Genomic DNA, 19837 nt, shown 5'->3' with positions numbered 1-19837 from the left:
CAAGTTTGATTGGCTAGGGAGAGATATTGGGCAAAAATGGAGGTTTGAGCAACAATGGAGCTTAAGGAGGGAAGAGGTGGTCTTCTTGGGGAAGAAGACCCCCTTTATATAGTGGGTGAAAAGATCCAACTGTTATGCCCCTTTCTTAGCCCGCACGCCGCAGTATTACCGCACCGAGCCATGGTACTACTGCATGGGGTTACGGTACTACCGCTTGCGCGGTAGTGGCCAGGTGAGAGCCTGTTGCACAGGGCAACGAGCGGTAGAACCGCCGAAGCGGTACTACTGCGCGCCCCTACGGTACTATTGTAAGGCAGGCCTCAGCTAGTGTTGGAAATGCATGGAAGTAAAAAATTAATTCTGTGACTACTTCCGTTGAGGTTGGGTCGGTGAAAAAATCCGGCACGGTACTACCGCACCCAGGGGCGGTACTACCATGTAGGGCGGATGTAAAAATTTACATCTGCGCCTACTTCGGCGAGCTTCAGCATCAGGGCTAAAGGGTAGCGGTACTACCGCTCACCAGGAGCAGTACTACCGCTAGACCGTGCGGTACCACCGCTCCCTTGAGCAGTACTACTGCATGCCCCTACAGTACTACCGCTCTATTGAGCAGTACATCCGCGCGCCACTGAGGATTTAGCTTTTTGGCAGCCTTCATATTGCAATTACAAGGATAAATGGATGGTACTCCATTGAAGCAAAGGAAAGGTGGTGCAAAAGAACAGATGTGTACATGTTGATTCCACCCCAACCTTTCCGAAGCGGACCCTCTCTTAATAGTACGACTTACCTATGACTCAAATCCACCGAAAAGAAACGTAGAGAATCGTCGTCTCTGATAGGCTCCGAGGGGTACCGAATCGTCTTGTGCCTAGACATGAGATATCTGAAATGCTCAATGCACACGATTAGTCCGCAAAAAGCACTATCATCAATCACCAAAACCACTTCGGGAGAAATATGCCCTTACAGTGTGTCTACTATGTTAATCGAGCACTAGTTATTGGACTGATTATTATTGTAATGAACCTTTGGTCATGACATATGCTACCTTGTATGAGATTATGAGTTTATGCTACCTTGTAAGAGCTTAAGTATGCTACCTTCATTCGTTTTTTATGTTGCTATAGTGGTGCATGTCTACATCTGTTGTTTCAACATTATTTACGAATGAGGGTTCCACTCCATGTGTGCATCATTTTTCCTATCGCTTTATTCCTTATGCATACATTAAGGGGGAGCTCTCCCTAAAACACATACCAGACATCTCTCACAAGAAAAAAAATACGCAACACAATTCACTTGTTGAGAGCTATATGTATTTTGTCATCAACTACCCAAAAGGGGGAGATTGAAAGTGCAATCTTGCTCTTAAGTGTATTTTCGATGTTGATGACAAATTACATATAGGGGACTAAGTATGTTTGCTAAGTATATACACAGGTCATTAGTTCCCTTGGTTTTAATGTGCATCATGAACACATCAAATGAGATATTGCTCAAGCAAATTACCAATGCGGAAAGAAGCAAACAAAGATGAAGCATCTTGCTCTTTTATACATTTCTTGAGTAATAGGGATCCCACACTATTAAGAGTGGATCCGAGGTATAGGTCCAAGACTTGCTCACAATCTACCTCACAAGTAGTTTTCACAAAGACCAAAAATTCCTAGCAACTACTTAGCCAAAATCTACTCTCCACTCTCTCCACATACATACTCTTAGCCAGATCATCCGGATGATGCAACGGATCATCCAGGTTGTGCCCGGATTGTCCGGACCTTGTCCCGAGTCGTCCGGGTAATATTGCTCCTCTTATCACAGAACCCTGGTGGATGAAGCCGGATCATCTAGACGTTCATCCGGATCGTCCGGACCTTGTCCCGGATCGTTTGGGTAATATAGCTCCTAGTTTCACAGAACCCTGGTAGATGAAGCCGGATCATCCGTACGTTCATCCGGATCATCCGGGCTTTGTCCAGATCATCCGGGCTGTCCTCCGGACCGTCCGACCTCTTCGCAGCTCCGCTGCTACCACTTACATCTGGGCCTATAGTCAAATCATCCGGACGCTGTCCAGATCATTCGGGCAAGTCAACCTCTGCACCAAATGGCTCTAATCTGTTGTGGGTATAAATAGCTCATTACCTCTTCGATATAAGGTCGAACACTTCACTCCAACACACCCAACAACACTAGTGCTCCCTCTCTCTTGCTCACACACAAAATCCTAGATCTCAGTTTGATTTTTAAGAGTTTGAAAGAGTTGTTCCAATCAAAAGAAAGATCTTCTCCCTCTCCTTCTTGTGACCTAAGCAAATTGTGATTTGAGCAAGTCTTGAGTTTTTCCCCTTGGATCTTGTTACTCTTGGAGGTTGGAGACTCCTAGGCGGTAGGAGTTTTCGGTGAGGAATCGATCATTGTGATTACCCCCGGAAAGTTTGTGAGGGTTTGGATACCACCCCAAGGTCTACCACTAGTGGTTGAGAAACGCCTTCATGGTCTTTCCTCAAAGGGAGAATAGGGTGAGCCTTCGTGGCGTTGGTGTGCCTTCGTGGTAACATCCACCTCTCTAACGGTGACGTAGCTTCCCTCCAAGGAAGTGAACATTGGCATACATCCTCGTCTCTCGGAGTTGAGGTTATCCCTAACCCTGACTTCCTACTTGTGGTTACTTGTCTTTTTGTCTTTACTTATATCATATTGTGCTTGCTTACTCACCTACTAGTGTTACTTGTTTACCTTGCTTAGCTCTTAGCATCATACTTGCAATTGTTAGGCTTACTTTCATATTCCGCATTATTGCCTAAAGTTGCTAAGTAACAATTAAAATTTGTAATTGTACCTATTCACCCCCCTCTAGGTCCATCTCGACCCTTTCAGTATCACCTCAATTTGACTATAAGAATAGCTAAACCTTGTTGTTAAAAAATGTATGATCGTGCGATGCATTCGTGCTAGCTCAGTCTTGGGCCTATGCATGATGTTTACATTTTATTTCTTTTTTCATTTAATGCTCTAAACAATGTTGCTATTGTGGCATTTTTTCACATATGCAAAATATAAATATTGTGCTCAACTCTCTCTCTCTCCTCTCTCTCTCTCTCGCATTTTCGAGGCATATCTCAATTGTTAGATTGGGTGGTTCTTTATGGTGACTTAGAAATAGTTATTTCTTAGATGACTGTGAAATAATAAAATCAAAAAATAACTACGGATATAGTTTGAGGCCACATTTTATAAAAAACATGTTTTCTAAGTAGAGTTAGTATGAATTATTTGCTATTTTTTCCTTTTTAGGATTAACGAATCATAAAGTTCTTACAAATCATATGAAAAGAAAAAAGAAAAATAAATGGAGGAAAAAAATTGCCGGAGTAACTCGTGAGTGTCACACCTCACTTGAACACACTGCCTGGGATGAGCAGCAAGGTCATGTCCGACAACATTGCTCCCTCGTGGGACTTCCCTATGACTTTTAAAGTTCACCATCTGCCTCGAACATGCCTTTATCCCTTGGCAAATCCCACAACATCTCGAACGATCCTCTATTGATGGACATAGGGCTACCACGATGCCTAAGTAGTCGCACGCCATAAAGCTTGGATGAAGTCGACACATGGGTGAACACCTACAAGATAGGGTAGAGATTTATCTCCTCCACATCATGGCACCACTCCAGTTGGCTCCATGCTGAGAAGACCACTACCCCTAAATGATCATGATCTATAAAATCAAAAATAGCTTGACTTGTACCAGAGAAAAAAGGTATATCAAGGATAAGTTTGATCCAATGCACATCAGGCAGCCGCCATCCACAGACATTCTTCGAACCAACTCCTCCTTGCTTGCTGATAAAATCTAGTGGTGTAATGCCCTCATGCCCTCTGGGTGCCTTTCTTTTTGTATGTTGTTGGGCTTCACCACGGCAGGTTGGAGGGCGTCAATGTAGTTCAACAAACTATATTTTTTAGTTTCCCTATAAGATGATGACATGTTCAAATTGAGTTCACAAAAATAGCAAATGTGCAAATTGCGTCAGGCGGAGATGATTGAGGAAGATGTCAAATGGGCTACAAAGTAGATGGTTGATTTCAGCTAACTACATTAGCAACCTATATTCAAAAAACTTTCTTCTCAATTTAGAGAAAACTTATTAGGAAAAATTTATCAATGTACATCAAGCTATCCCTGGAATTTTTGTTCAACTTAAACATTGAGTCGTAAGATATTCAAATGTACCGATTTGTTTTCATGAGGATGTGTATGATCATAACTTTTTGCATTTGCAGTTACTTACAACATGAAGTTCACAAAAGCTAGTATTCAAGTACTAATTTTCAGAGAAAAATAAAACTCCTTTTGAATTTAGGTTGTTAAGCGGAATTGATGATATCAGTGATTTGTTTTGTTCCTGTAATAACATTGGCGACTATTCTGCATTTTTTCTTGGTCTAAATTGATGAAACCGACCTCAAAAACTTTGGAGTTGATTAATTGTTCAGGCTCGACCTTAACAACACCAAAGTGGCTCCCTAGCCATCATTAACCCTAATGGAAACTCAACGTAAAAAAACCTAGTGGAAACTCTAGGTGATAGTCGGGGTAAAGGAAAATGAGGTGAGCAATATAGTATATACGTATATTGGGTGCCTGGTATAGAAATTTAATAAAGAAAATCAATATGGATGTTCTATGTGTCTTTGTTTGCAAATGTCCCTTATGTGTGTACATTAGCATAATCATCCATTGAGTTATAGGCCAGGTGCATCATAAGTAAGTAGATGCCATGATGGATAATGCGTTCATGTGACATATATTTGATTAGCATCTTGTAGACATGGATAATAGCATCTACTAGTTGGAATAGGTTCTTAAACACTTTCTATAGTTTTTGTTTTTTACTATGAGTTGAACTCACACATTTTTAGTCATGTCCACTGAATCAAATGATTCAGCTTCACCTCAAAGATTATGCAACATCACTAAAACATGTGACTGGTGGTGAATGGATTAGTAGATGGCATGGACACTGTTGTCATTCCAGAGTTCAAAGCATCAGTTTGATAATGCATGGGCATAAGATTTGAGATAATAATTCATTATGGTATTATATTTTTATGTTATAAACAGTACGCATGATTACTCTCTTCTCTATGGTTGGCAATATTGCTCGTGGTGAAATCGTGGTGCTCAGCTACTCTGAAGAAAAATACATGCAAATATCGTGCATATTTTACAACTAAGAGTTTTATGTCCAGAATTACCACAAGTAATAGGAAGGATGTTTCAGTTTTGTCATTAACAAGGTTGTGTTTTTTTATTATACATGGGATACGGGATGAAAGACGACAAAGAGATGGTACTGCTTAAAGTGAAACTTACGGTTATGGTGCCAGTAAATTCGGCCTCTTGTGGGTTGGGATTCACATCTTCGTCGTGTTTTATCTTTTTGTCCAACCAATTTGTTTATATTTCTTTTGAAGTTGAGAGCATGCATTTTAGATGCACTTATAAACGAGCACAGTGGATCATGTTGTACCATCTAATATCATGAATAGCGGTAGTTAAAGGTCCTCTTTTATAATCAAGAATATAGCAACAAAGAAGATACTCATAAATCAGTTACTCAACTTTCATATGTTAACATGTATTGCACCCACAGGTACATGAGTAATAGCAATTCACATCACGAACAACTTAGCTAAATAGTAATGATGATAGCAAATTCAACACACAACCCCAGGGGATGGATTATATGGAAATCCTAAGCATGCCTAATCGAGCATTGTTTTGGAGTAAGGTCGATCATATCGTAACAACAAATTTGAATATGACGCCAAGGTACTCCAAAAGTTGTGGAGGATGAGGGGACCAAATTACTCGTGTACTTAGACCACTTCGTCATAAAACGATTCCCAATGCCTTTCAAGCCTATACAACTAATTCACATACAAAATGATCTCTACCTTTTTATTATATAGTTGACATCCATTGACCATCACTGTAGTTACTGATGCTAAGAGGTTTATATGCCCGACATTGTATCCATGATGATGTTTCATAGTGTGGTATTTATCCACTTGTGCTGGTGCACGCTTGTTCATTTTCAACACATGTAGCATAGTACTTTTCTTAAAATTTGTTACCCACACCGACTTTTTTTAGATAGTATGCTTGTATTCAAATCACGAAATAATACAAAGTCCTTGACCCGTAAAAGCACACCCTAACACACACAAAAAAACAAAAAATGAAGAGCGCCCTAACAACCAATAAAATACGAAGATCTCCGGAGCTCTGTGTCGTCATCCCTGAACCTTGCGAGAAGACCCTGCCACACAAGAATATGCAACCAGACCCAACCATGTCATCATATTCAACCATGGCATAATCACCGTCATGCTGCCCCCCCCCCCCCTTCGCTCTCACGCCGAAAAGACAAGGACACACATGTGCATCCAACACGCTTGCACCAGTCTTCGCCATCTGTGGCTTTGGATATCGCTATATGTGACCCTTCGAGGTGGAATAGAGATCCGGTTTCGGAGCCGCGGATTAACCGCCTGGGCAAAGTAGAATATTCATGCAGCAGCATCACAAAGAAAGAGAAAGAGCAACAACAGAAAAAATCATATTGATGAGAAGGAAGAAGAATCTCCGTCTCCGCACAACCACCACCCATCCAAGGACCAAACCGGTCGGTATCGGACGACCTCCAGATTAGGCCTGGGAGACACAACCACCACCCATCCAAGGACCAAACCAAACCGGCCGGTGTCGGACGACCTCCAGATTAGGCCTGGGCGTTCTGTCTAACCGAAGCTTTCGGTTCGGTTTTCCGGGTTTAAAAAAATCAGTTTCCTAAAAATACAAACCGATCGGTTCCAGCATAAGTAGGTAACCGATATTTTTCTGAACCGAAGACTCGGTTCTTTGATCGGTTCTGACCGAACAAACCGGAAGTTTAGGCACGGGAATCTGTTTTCCTTTTTAGTGAGCCTGTACGTGTCAGTACAAGCAGTGGATGAGACACATGGCTAGCTGGTACTACCTTTTATAGTCTTGCCTACGGTACCTTTCTATGTGGCTCCCCGAGGTGGTACTAAACCACAAACCACTATAGCGCAATTAACGTATTTTGCATGGGCCGGTTGCTACAGAATATTTGGGCCATACCAAACGTGTACGTTGTTAAATTGGGTCCAATAAGAACTCTGAGAACTTAGAGCGCTCGGTCTACATGGGCCAGCTGGCCCAGCCGGCCATGGGCATCGACAGGGTGGGTACAGGAAAAGCGAGGCCTGTTCTGTAGGTTCGGGTTATTTGGTTATTTCGGTTATCCAGGTGCTAAAACCGAAATTACAGAATAAATTTCGGTTCTGCAAATTTGACAACCGAAATAGGAACCTAAATTTTCGGTTTCGGCCCCGGTTATTTCGGTTCGGTGCATCGGTCCTCCGTTAATATGGCCACCCCTACTACAGATATCATAGCCTACGACCTCGACGAGATCCGGGGATCCACCACCCCGTTAGCTCCAAGACGAAGGCAAGAGCCCCGCCTAACCGCGAACAGAGCCCGAGGAAACTTATTCAGACATCGTCTCCCTCAACCCTAAGCCAAATGAGAACCCACCCGACGCACAACTTTGAGGTTTTCCCACCCTCCCGCTGTCGGAGGGACGGACGGAGGGACAGGGAACTAGCAGTGGCGCCGACGACACTCAAAGGGAATGCGGTTGCCTCCTTTCGCCTGTGTGCGAGATCGATCTTTCCGCGAGGTACGAGGGGCGCCTTGAATAGACCAGATCAGTAAAATTTCCCTACTAGTACCGTTGAAGTGCTCATATGAAATGACGAAAGTGCCCAAGACTATGGCATCAAATTAACTCCTCGTACCCACACCGAAGTGGCTCCCTAGCCATCGCCAACCCTACCACAAACCCCGCCGAGCGAGCATTACGCCGCCGCCGCCATGCTCCGCCTCCAAAAGCGGCTGCTCTCTCTCCTCTGCGACGGCGGCGCCTCCCCTCTCCCCACCTTCCCCCTCACCTCCCTCCACCGCCACCTCTGCGCCACCGCCACCGCCACCGCCACCGCCACCACCTCCACCGAGTCCCCTTTCTCCGCCCAGGACTACCTCGTCAACACCTGCGGCCTCACCCGGGCGCAATCCCTCAAGGCGTCCAGGTCCATCTCCCATCTCAGGTCCCCCTCCAACCCCGACGCCGTCCGCGCCTTCCTCTCGGGCCTCGGCCTCTCCAGCTCCGACATCGCCGCCGTCGTCGCCGCCGACCCGAAGTTCCTCTGCTCGAGGGTGGACGAGACCCTCGCCCCCCGCGTCGCCAAGCTTCGCGACCTCGGGCTATCCCCTTCCAAGATCGCGCGCCTCGTCTTGATCGGCGCCCCGGCGTTGCGTTCCTGCGACGTCGCCAGCAGGCTTCGGTTCTGGATCCCATTGTTCGGCTCCTTCGACGAATTGGTCAAGGCCGTGTCGAGGGGAGCTCTGGGAGGTGGTGCCCTCCTAAGGCGTGACATTGACACGGTGGTTAAGCCCAACGTCGAGCTACTTCTGCGCTGCGGGTTAAAAATCCCTCATCTCGCGAAGACTGGCCTCAGTGGGACGTGGGTGCTCGTCTGCAGCCCAGAAAAGCTCCAGGTACTGCTCGCACGCGCAGATGAGCTTGGGGTACCACGCGGCTCTGGCCAATTCATGTATGCGCTCGGGACCGTCTCCTGCGTAACCCAAGAGAAGCTTGGTGCAAGAATGGAGTTACTGAAGAAGACCCTTGGCTGCTCTGATGACATGCTGAAAATTGCGGTCGTCAAGCACCCAAGCCTCCTAAGATCATCTGAGGACAACCTGCGCAGCACGGTAGAGTTCCTGATCAACAAGGTCGGTCTTGAGCCAGAGTACATCGTGCGCAGGCCCTCGCTGATCACTTACAGCCTGAAGACGAGGCACGTGCCTCGGTACATTGTCATGAAGATACTGCGGGGCAAGGGACTTCTGAGTTCTGACTATTGCTCACTGCTTTCTGCGAGCGAGATGTACTTCAAATCAAGGTTTATCGACCGTTACAAGGAGAGTGTTCCTGAGCTTGCAGATGTGTATGCCGCAGCTCGTGCAGGGAAAATACCTCCTCACCTCAAACCTTGACACGTTTTAGGGATATTGAAGGTTAATTTATTTTCTCTAGCTATTCACATAGCACTGCTCTTGTCTCTGTATCCTCTCTTCATTTTAGCATTCTGACTGAAACTGAACTGCCACTGATCTTATTGACCGCCGCGACAAGTTCCATTTGCTGAAACGTATGAAATGGTTAAAGTTCTGATTTTGTTGTCATCTCTATCTATGAAGCAAGTGAATTAGACGAAGTTGTGGTAAAACATCATGAAATTGAGTGTTGTATTCGCTGTTGGACGCTGAAAATGGATGGCTCTCGACAAACGCCGTGAATCTGTATGTTGCTAGATAGCATTACGGCTGTTTATTGGGTATAAAACTTCTGTTTACAAATTTGGGGGGTTGAGAGGGAGGGAGATGGATGTAGTGCCTTTTGCTTTTTCACTGATTTGGTCGGACAAAACTTGGTTGATCTGATCAGGATTCGTGAGGAATTAGAGCTTTGAGCAAGGTATAGGGTGTCACGGGAGTTTCTAGGGTTGGGGTCCTCTGCCCGGCAAAGGTGGAGTTCTGAACCTCCTCCGTTGGAAACTTTGTGAGTCCCCGTCCGGTTCCGAAATATTGTTGAGCATGTCCAAACCTGACAGCATCATGGTGTAGCTGCTGCACATCAAGAACAGGGAGCTGCATCACTGTCTTGCATGGTTAGGGCATCTCCAGCCGTTGGCCCCCCAGGGGGCGTCTAAAAGCGCCGCCTGGGGGCGAGCCGGCGACACACTCGGCGCTGGGGGCGGTTTTGCGCCCAGTCGTCGCCCCCAGCCCGTCCCCAGGCGCTGAAATTGGCCCACTTTGCAGCCCATTTTCGGCGAATAAACGGCCCATATGGGCGAGAATAGGCCCATATTCGGCGTGGTTTCGGCGTTCAATTATCAACACACACATATTTCATCACAGAAAAATCAAATACTTCAACAAAATACTACAACAACAAATAGTTCAATACAAATTATATAGTTCAACAAATAAAAACTCGTATTTCATCACGCGGCGTCCCCCTTGAGCCTCCATAGGTGTTCAATCAGATCTTTCTGCAGTTGATGATGCACCTGTGGGTCTCGGATCTCCTGACGCATACTGAGATAGGCAGTCCAAGTTGTCGGTAGCTGGTGATCAACTTCGGCTAGAGCACACCAAATGCCCGCTCGACATCCTTCCTGCAAGCCTCTTGAACCTTCGCAAACCAGGCGTTCTTGCCTCCTGCCACAGGGTTTGAGATCGTCTTCACAAATGTCGACCATCTCGGATAGATGCCGTCAGCTAGATAGTACCCCTTGTTGTATTGGTGCCCATTGATCTCGAAGTTCACCGGAGGAGAATGGCCCTCAACGAGCTTGGCAAAAACAGGAGAGCACTGCAGCACGTTGATGTCATTGTGAGTTCCTGACATACCAAAGAAGGAGTGCCAAATCCAGAGGTCCTGTGTGGCTACCGCCTCAAGCACCACACTGCAACCGCCTTTGGCGCCTTTGTACATCCCCTGCCAACCAAATGGGCAGTTCTTCCATTTCCAATGCATGCAGTCGATGCTTCCAAGCATCCCAGGAAATCCTCTTGCTGCATTCTGGGCTAGGATCCGAGCAGTGTCTTCCGCATTGGGTGTTCTCAAGTATTGTGGCCCAAACACTGCCACCACTGCCCGACAGAACTTGTAGAAACACTCTATGCTGGTGGACTCGGCCATGCGCCCATAGTCGTCGAGTGAATCACTGGGAGCTCCATATGCAAGCATCCTCATCGCTGTCGTGCACTTCTGGATGGAGGTGAATCCAAGAGCGCCAGTGCATTCCATCTTGCACTTGAAGTAGTTGTCGAACTCCCGGATGGAATTCACAATCCTGAGGAAGAGCTTTCGGCTCATCCGATAACGGCGCCGAAATGTTCTCTCGCCATGAAGTGGAGCATCGGCGAAGTAGTCGGAGTAGAGCATGCAGTAGCCGTGCAGACGATGCCGTATCTTTGCTTTCACCCGCCCCGGCGCCGAGCCACCTCGACGCGGCTTTTCATTGCTCGCCAGCAGCTGGGCGAGGGCGGCGAGCACCATCAGATGCTCTTCTTCCTGGACGTCGGCCGCGGCTTCCTCCTCCAGCAGCGTGGCGAGCTCTTCCTCCTCATCCGAGTCCATCACCGGCACAGTCAAAACGCCGAACACCTTGCGCTCGGTGGGCGTGTACCCGCCGTTAAACCGCGCCTCCGCGGCCGGAAACGGCGGCCGGAAACGCCCAGCTGTTGCGCGCCGCGGCGAACCGCTGCTATTTTCCGGCGGGGAATGGCTATCTAGCGGAGTAGGCCGGCGGCCGTCGTCGGGATATAGCTAGTGGTGGCCGAGGGCGCGGGGGTGCGAGGCGAGTCGGGGGAAGAAACCCTTGACTTTTCCCCTGTCGGTGTGGGCCAGGCGTGCTTTTCCCTAGCGCCGGAGCCCCCAACGGCTCCCCAGCGCGCCGGGTTCGGCCTGTGACCGCCGGGCGGAAAAAAGGTCCGAACCGGCGATTTTCGGCGTCCTGGAGGCGCGACTGGGCCGTTTTTTCGACGCCGGCGTCGAAAAAGTGGCCTGGGGGGTCTGTTGGGGGCGCGGCTGGAGATGCCCTCACCCTGCATCACCAAGGAGAAGATTGCTTAGTCTGGAGGACTGAGTTCCTGTGGACTTTTGCTCGCCTGAAGCCCCACGCAATAGATTTTTGTGTCACCTGAGTCATTTTTAAGCCGGATTGTATTGTACACAGGTTCATCGATTTCAGTTGATACCTTGGTCCTGAGTGCTGGATGTTTCTTCCAAGTTATGGCGGTATATATCCACACATGTCAACAAGCTCAAGCATGGTTCCTCCGATTGCTGATAACCGATACGCATCAATCAGCAATGCGATGTTTGGGTTCCCCATTTCTCATGGCCCACTTCGTGCCATGCCAGAGCGATGAGCTGATAATTCTTATATTTGTTTTTCCTTTGTGCATTTTCTCCCGCTTTCAGAGCTATTGCTGGAGGTAACTTTGATGGAAGCCACATTAGTTTCTCTTTGGTTTGAGCTAAAGCCTTGTGGTTGCTCTGCTTGCCGTTTTGTTGGTTCTGTGTGGTTTCAGCAGTTCATTTGCCTGATGTTCTGAAGACTTTATTTTGTTTTATTATGCAATAAGAAGAATTCTTCCATTCTCTTTTCCTTTAGTTGCGGGAAAACCTAAATTAAAACTTTTATTTTATAGTTAGTGCAATTTCTAGTAAGAAAATACTGTATCCTTCCATTTAGATCAAAAGGAATTTTCCAATAGAACTGGTTTTTTTGTGGGAATGTTGTGAAGACTTTTTTTGTGGGGAATGTTCTGAATACTTGTGCATGCCTGGGGTACATCAGAGGCCCAAACGGCAAGTGTCACTCTATGCCCCAAGCTCCTAAATTAAAATGTTGTCATAATAATCCCCGGTGTGGTTCCCATAATGGAGTACGTCATCGTCACCCAAAAGAAAATTTTCATCGTTGGTTTTCTGTCCAAAAGAAAAGACCACATGTCCTGTATTTCATGGTTTACTGAAAGAGTCTGTCACGTCGGATCCTTGGCGCAATGGTAGCGCGTCTGACTCCAGATCAGAAGGTTGCGTGTTCGATTCACGTAGGGTTCAAAATCCCGAACAATATAATCCGATTCCTTTTTTTCTTTTCTTGTACCAGTATAATTTACTTATGTTAGAGCATCCGGTCACATCTCAAATTAATCATCCTCCTCTCTCAAAAAAATTAAAATTAATCATCCTCCTCCCGCGTTGCCAGTTTTTTTTCTTTTCTTGTACCAGAATAATTTACTTATGTTAGAGCATCCGGTCACATCTCAAATTAATCATCCTCCTCTCTCAAAAAAATTAAAATTAATCATCCTCCTCCCGCGTTGCCAGTTTTTTTTCTTTTCTTGTACCAGAATAATTTACTTATGTTAGAGCATCCGGTCACATCTCAAATTAATCATCCTCCTCCCGCTTTGACAGCATCCTCCACCTAAATCCATACAAAGCACGCAAAAGTAATCCTATGTACTAACCTAGCTAATCTTCGTCGTCGGAGATGTCCACGACGGTGCCGGGCTCCGAATAGGAGGGCTCCTGCTCATCCTTCTCCTGCTCGACTTCATCCATGTAGGCGAGCATCTCAACCTCCTCCGCTGCCTGTTGCGCCTCCATTTCCTGTCGACGAGGCGTCTGGCCTCCGCAGCCGACTTCGAGCGGAGGTAATCGAGGATGGTTTGCTGCTCCGTCTGCAGATCTGCGTCGCTAACGTCCCCCACATCCTCCTCCAACTCCTTCGAATCCACAGCATCCGGAGGTAGCCTCGCAGCGATCTAGACTTCGCGCCTTGCCCGCATCCGCTCAAGGAGCTCGAGCCGGCGCTCCGGCGTTAGAAATGGCTCGCTCCTCACCCGGTGTCATGGGGCATGGCTATTATGCGGACCGGGGGAGGGGGAGGGTAGTGGAAAGCGAAGGCGGTGGACAGGCGAAGGAAAATGTCGATGGTAGGTTTTCGCTGCCGCCGGTCGACTTAAATAGTCGGGCTAGGCACTACACGGCCCGTCGAGCGGCGCCACGCGGCAACACCGGTCCGACGGAGGAGACGAGTTTCAGACCGCCGGGTTTCCGAGTGTTTTCGCGTGGGATCCCGTCGTCAGTCCGACATGGCGGCCGTGTCAGGGCGCCTTATTCTCATATCCATCCCCATATTTAAACTGGATATGAGGGTGACGGTCAACCCGAGCATTTGAGGCCCGTTTGAGGGGCCGTCTGGGTAATCGTGATTGGACAGTGATCGGACTGCCCGGCCAGGCGCCCCACTGTAGATGCTCTTAAAATGGACAATGGTAGCACTAGAACACATCGGATCCTTGGCGCAATGGTAGCGCGTCTGACTCCAGATCAGAAGGTTGCGTGTTCGATTCACGTAGGGTTCAAAATCCCGATATGATATCCGATTCTTTTTTGTTTTTTTTTTGTCCAAGATGCTCTGCTGGCTGTTCGATCTCTCCTTTTTCTTTTGTCCAAGACAAGATGCTCTGCTGGCTGTAGCCTTCAAGTCCCGGCGCAATTTGTGGCGTAGAGCGATGCTGAATTGCGGATGGGTGCGGGAATTCGGAGGTCGCACCGAAACTTGGCTGCTGTCTGAAATGAGTGCGACGTGACGATGTCTTCATCTAGGTGGGAGAATTGCATATCCACCGTGCCAACAAAGTGAGTGAGAATGTCACAACGTGAGTTAGTTAACTTCCTTGATTTTCACATCCCCCGTGTTTGTCTCGAAAAGGACTCGTATCAATTATAAAATTTCATGAAAAGTATAACACATCACAAACATAAAATTATATCGAAGTTCATGAATTAATAGATGATCACTGCCGCTGTCAGAACAAGTCCCCGACGCGCCGTTGTCAATGGTTTCATACCGAAGCTGGCATGACTTGATGGCAGTCAAAAAATCTTCGTGCACATGTCATGGATACGACTTTTTTTGTTTATTTTTATTTTTTAAATAGTTTAGATTACTTACCCCATGTATCACGTGGTATATGATCATTTATTTACTTACAAACGTATGGAACACTTCTTATCTTGTTTCAAGGCAGATAAAAGAAGAAGTGTGTTATATTTGCAGCCACGTACGACGTCGAGTGCTACGATCTCACAACCAATGAGATGGCCGAGGCTACGCTTTGCTTATTCATGGATAGTGTGATTGTGTGGGTCGTCTACAGATCGGGCAAAGGTTGTTGTCTGCATAGCATCACTCTTTGTAGCCTGAATGCCTGATGATGCTAGCTAACAAAACGAAAAGGAAATATGTCCACCAATGAGAAAAAATTATTCCCTTGTAGTATAAATGTGGTCTTTTTTTTTATTTAAGGATCAACATCGCCGTCATAAATTAACCGAAGCTAGGAATGTCATCCGACAAGACCTCCAGAACGTGCTTTGTGGTACAGAAAACCAAACCTTACATAAATCATCACCTAAACCTACTTTAGCTAACTTGTCGACGGCGCGATTTGCTTCTCGACTCCTCCACGACACCTCCACGGCATTGAACAGCTGGAGCATATTCTTGATTTCTTGAACAGCCAACCCAATCATAGAGAGATCCTGCTTGCTACTATTGATGGTGTGAACTACAACAGCATTATCAAACTCCAGATGAATCATTTTCACATTGATCTCAGATACCACTTGAAGCGCCCTCTTGCATGCGAGAACTTCAGCTACCTTGGGGCTCACCACATTGTTGTAGCAATGGCACGCTGCAGCCAAAAAAAACACCATTGTGGTCTCGGAAAACTACACCAGCCCCTCCTCGCTCCCTTTGCACAGACAGGGCCCCATCAGCGTTGGCCTTCACCCACCCTGCTTCCGGCGCCTCCCATTTGCCTTGGACCCTAAGCTTCGGCGATGATGGAGAACGCTCATGGACTTGCTTCCATTCCTCCATGAGAGACACCACCCGTCGAGCAATCGCCAGCGGGTCCTCGATGCGCTTCCCTTCCCCGGTTTCGTTCCACGCCAGCCACAGAGCATAAACATCCTGAATCACCAACAATCTTTCCTCTTCTTGGGCAACGGCAAGCCAGTCCAGCAGCCACCTAGTGAGAGCACTCTGGGAATCCATATGACAGGGTGGGATCGCCACCCTCATTCCCGTTTTTTAGCACAGTCTCTTCCAGAACAAGGCCCAATGCGGACATCCCCAAAAGCGCTGACAAACGGTCTCATCCCGACCGCAAGCAGCACAGAACACACCAGGCTTAATACTCCGCCTTCTCAGCTCATGCCCAACAGCAAGGCCATTTTTCATCAGGCGCCGCATGTGTATCTTGGCCTTCCCCGGGGCGGCCGAATCCCATAACGCCAGCCAGCTTTTGTGGTTGCTCACAGATGAGGACTCCGCCTGATTGTACCTGGCCTTGTTCATCTACATGCGTAGGTGGTACGCAGACCGGACCGTGAACTGACCGTTCTTCGTATAGTTCCATGCGAGGCAGTCCTCGACTCCCGGCCCGCCCACAGCGATCTGTTTGATATCTCTAGCATCATCACTTGAAAACATAGTGTCCACATTCTGCGCATCCCATCTCACCCCAGACTGGTCCAAGAGATGGCCAACTTTAGTCACACCAGGGACGAACTCAGCACCCAGTGGCACCAAGCTCCCTTTCCTCGGGATCCACTAATCATGGTGTATGTTGACCTTCATGCCATCCCCTATCCTCCACACCAGCCCGGCTCGCAGCAGGTCATGCCCATGGATAATGCTTCTGAACTTGTACGATCCTCCCGCCGGACAGGAAGCATTGAGAATTCCCCCATCGCTAAAGTAACGAGCCTTCAAAACCCTTGCACAAAGTGAAGAAGGCACCTGTAACACCCTCCAGGCTTGTTTTGCCAGAAGGGCCTGGTTGAACGCTTCCGGATCTCTGAACCCCATGCCACCCGCACGCTTTGCTGCACACATCTTATTCCAAGCAATCCAGTGTACCTTGCGCTCACCATTGGTTGCACCCCACCAGAATTTAGAGGAGATTGATGACAAATTCCGGCACACATCTTCTTTGTGAGGTGAAAACAACTCATGGTAAACATGGGGGTAGACTGCAGCCCGGACTTCACTAAGACCTCTCGTGCCTTCTTAGATAGGCCATGTCCCTTCCATCCCGTGACCTTCTTTTTTGAGCTTTCCATGACATATTTGAACACACCATCTTTAGCTCTCCCCACCACCATTGGAAGGCCTAAATATCTCTCACTTAAGGCCTCCGACTCAATCCCGATTGCTCTCTTAAGCTCCTCCTTTTGCCTCTCTGGGCAACCCTTCCCAAAGAAGATGGAGGACTTATTTATATTCACTTTTTGCCCAGAAGCTTCCTCGTACACCTCCAAGATGACTTTCAACTTCTCAAGATTTTCCGTAGAACCCTGGAGAAAAACAATGCTATCATCAGCAAATAAGAGATGTGTCACTTGGGGGCTAGTGCTCCCAAACGACACCCCCTTAAACTCGTTCTCCTCCTGAGCCTGCTTCAGCAAGGCCGAGAAACCTTTCACACAAAACAAGAACAAGTAAGGGGATAAGGGATCCCCTTGCCGCAGTTCTCTAGACGAGAAAAGTCTCCTGGAGTAGCCTCCGTTGAGCTTCACAACAAAATTAGCGGAGGTGACACATCTCATGATCATATCTATCCAACCAGCCTCAAAGCCAAATTGTGTCAGTATCTGTTTAAGGAAACCCCACTCCACCCTATCATATGCCTTCATCATGTCGAGTTTGATAGCACAAAGTGGTCTCTTCCTTTTTTTCTCGTTCTGATAGCGTGAACTCATAGGCAACAAGTACATTATCAGTGACAAGCCTCCCAGGTACAAAGGCGCTTTGTTCTTCAGAAATGAGAACCGACATAATCAGCTTAAGTGATGTAGGGTGGAACCCTATGGGGCCGATCTTTCACGTTTGGAGAGGATCCTTACGAGGAACACGAAGAACATGCGGAAGAACACGAGGGAAATCACGGGAAACAACAAGAGAAACACTCAACTGACACGAATATGATCACACAAGTGCTAGATCACCGAAGCACAAAGTAACACGAGATCCAAAGTCAGCAAGGGACGATACAAGAGTAATCGTTCTTCTTCGTGAGGAGGTCTTGAGTGTCTTCTCCGGATGGAGGTCTTGAATCTGGGTGGATCTTCTCCGAAGAGGTGCGGTCCCTCACGAGGAGTAGATCCGGTACGGATGAGCAATGCTCTATCTCAAATGAGCTAAACCAATGCTAACCCTAGAAATAGGTGGAGATGGAGTATATATAGTCTAGGGGGCGAGGGGGTACACGGGCCACGACCCTTACACTGTTCGCAGACAGGGAGGGCCGGATGTCCGGCCGTCGGGCCGGATGTCCGGGCGCTCGCGAGGGGTCGGATGTCCGAGCTGAAGGGCAGGATGTCCGGGCTGGTGGAGACGGACGTGCTGCTCTCTAGATGGGCGGCGCCGGATGTCCGGGCGGAGGGGCCGAATGTCCGGGGCTTCAGGAGGCGCCGGATGTCCGGGGTGATGACCGGATGTCCGGGCTGTCGGGGCAGCCTTCTGTGCTCCCTGGATGGTGCCTCCGGATGTCCGGGTTGGAGGCCGGATTTCTGGTAAGGAGGGCCGGATGTCCGGGCTGGACGCCGGATGTCCGAGCCCTGTAGCTTCTGCTGCATATTCCTGGCCATGTAGATCTCCAGGGGCCGGATGTCCGGGGCCATGGCCGGATGTCCGGTGCCTGGAGGCTGTTCTCGCCTTCTTCCGTTGGTTCTCTTCTTCCGTGGACTTGGGGTCTTGACCATCTTCATGAGCATCCTCAGGAGGGTCCTCTTGGTACCTAATCATGCACAACATTCCGGACTTAGGTAGTAGCCATGTCTCGAGAGGATCATATGAGATATCACTAAGGAGAGAAGTCACCTCGGTCTCGAGAGCTCTAGCTCGTGCTCTAGTCATGGGTCCTCTTGGTGCTTGGTGAGATGATGGAAGGTCCGTGGGGATGACCGAAGGATGCTCCGCATCATCTCCCTCCCCCCCCTTGGGAAAGATCCAACCTCAGATCGAAATCCTCATCACCATGGTACGGGGAGAGATATGTGACGTTGAAGAAGTCGCTCACGTTGTACTTGTCGCGTGGCAGATCGATCTTGGAAGCATTGTTGTTGTAGCGTGCTAGCACCTTGAATGGTCCATCGGCTCGAGGTAGAAGTTTGGACTTGCGTTCGTTGGGGAAGCGGTCCTCGCGAAGGTGTAGCCACACAAGATCTCCAATGTTGAATATCATGGGTTGCTTGTTGATGTTGAGCTTGGTCGCGAGTCGTTGTACTTGGCACTCGATGGTGTGCCTTGTATCTTCATGCATCTTCTTGATGTAGCTTGCACGGGCACTTGCGTCGAGGTTGGTGCACTCTTGTAGAGGAAGAGGTAGAATGTCCAATGGGGACAACAGGTTGAAGCCATAGACGACCTCGAAGGGGGACTTGTCGGTAGTCGAATGTCTTGCACGGTTGTAGGCATACTCGGTGATGGCTAGACACTCCTCCCACTCCTTGATGTTCTTCTTGATCAATACGCGAAGTAGAGTGGAGAGCGTATGGTTCGTTACCTCCATTTGGTCGTCGGTTTGAGGATGGTATTGAAGGAAATATGCCCTAGAGGCAATAACAAAGTTACTATTTATTTCCTCATATCATGATAAATGTTTATTATTCATGCTAGAATTGTATTAACCGGAAACATGATACATGTGTGAATACATAGACAAACATATAGTCACTAGTATGCCTCTACTTGACTAGCTCATTAATCAAAGATGGTTGTGTTTCCTAACCATAGACATGTGTTGTCATTTGATTAATGGGATCACACCATTAGGAGAATGATGTGATTGACATGACCCATTCCGTTAGCCTAGCAATTGATCGTTTAGTATATTGCTATTGCTTTCTTCATGACTTATACATGTTCCTGTAACTATGAGAATTATGCAACTCCCGTTTACCGGAGGAACACTTTGGGTACTACCAAACGTCACAACGTAACTGGGTGATTATAAAGGAGTACTACAGGTGTCTCCGAAGGTACATGTTGAGTTGGCGTATTTC

General features: G+C 47.7%; 1 protein-coding gene and 2 non-coding genes across 3 annotated transcripts; all 3 read left to right on the top strand.

The window, feature by feature from the left end:
* Positions 1–7922: 7922 nt before the first annotated feature.
* Positions 7923–9357, top strand: LOC119335725. Its single transcript, XM_037607818.1, has one exon. It carries the CDS (start codon positions 7981–7983, stop codon positions 9163–9165), a length of 1185 nt encoding a protein of 394 aa, XP_037463715.1. The 5' UTR covers positions 7923–7980; the 3' UTR covers positions 9166–9357.
* A 3379-nt stretch (positions 9358–12736) lies between these two features.
* On the top strand, positions 12737–12808 carry TRNAW-CCA. The gene has a single exon. It is a non-coding gene; the product is annotated as a tRNA-Trp (tRNA).
* Positions 12809–14049: 1241 nt separating this feature from the next.
* On the top strand, positions 14050–14121 carry TRNAW-CCA. The gene has a single exon. It is a non-coding gene; the product is annotated as a tRNA-Trp (tRNA).
* Positions 14122–19837: the final 5716 nt, after the last annotated feature.

The sequence above is a fragment of the Triticum dicoccoides genome, chromosome 7B (genome assembly GCF_002162155.2).
Source record: "Triticum dicoccoides isolate Atlit2015 ecotype Zavitan chromosome 7B, WEW_v2.0, whole genome shotgun sequence".
NCBI classification, from domain to species: domain Eukaryota; kingdom Viridiplantae; phylum Streptophyta; class Magnoliopsida; order Poales; family Poaceae; genus Triticum; species Triticum dicoccoides.
This window is presented reverse-complemented; position numbering and strand designations above follow the sequence as displayed.

Bases quoted from the DNA above. Each gene is read 5' to 3' on its own strand.
- LOC119335725 (XM_037607818.1), top strand. From the start codon at position 7,981: ATGCTCCGCCTCCAAAAGCGGCTGCTCTCTCTCCTCTGCGACGGCGGC.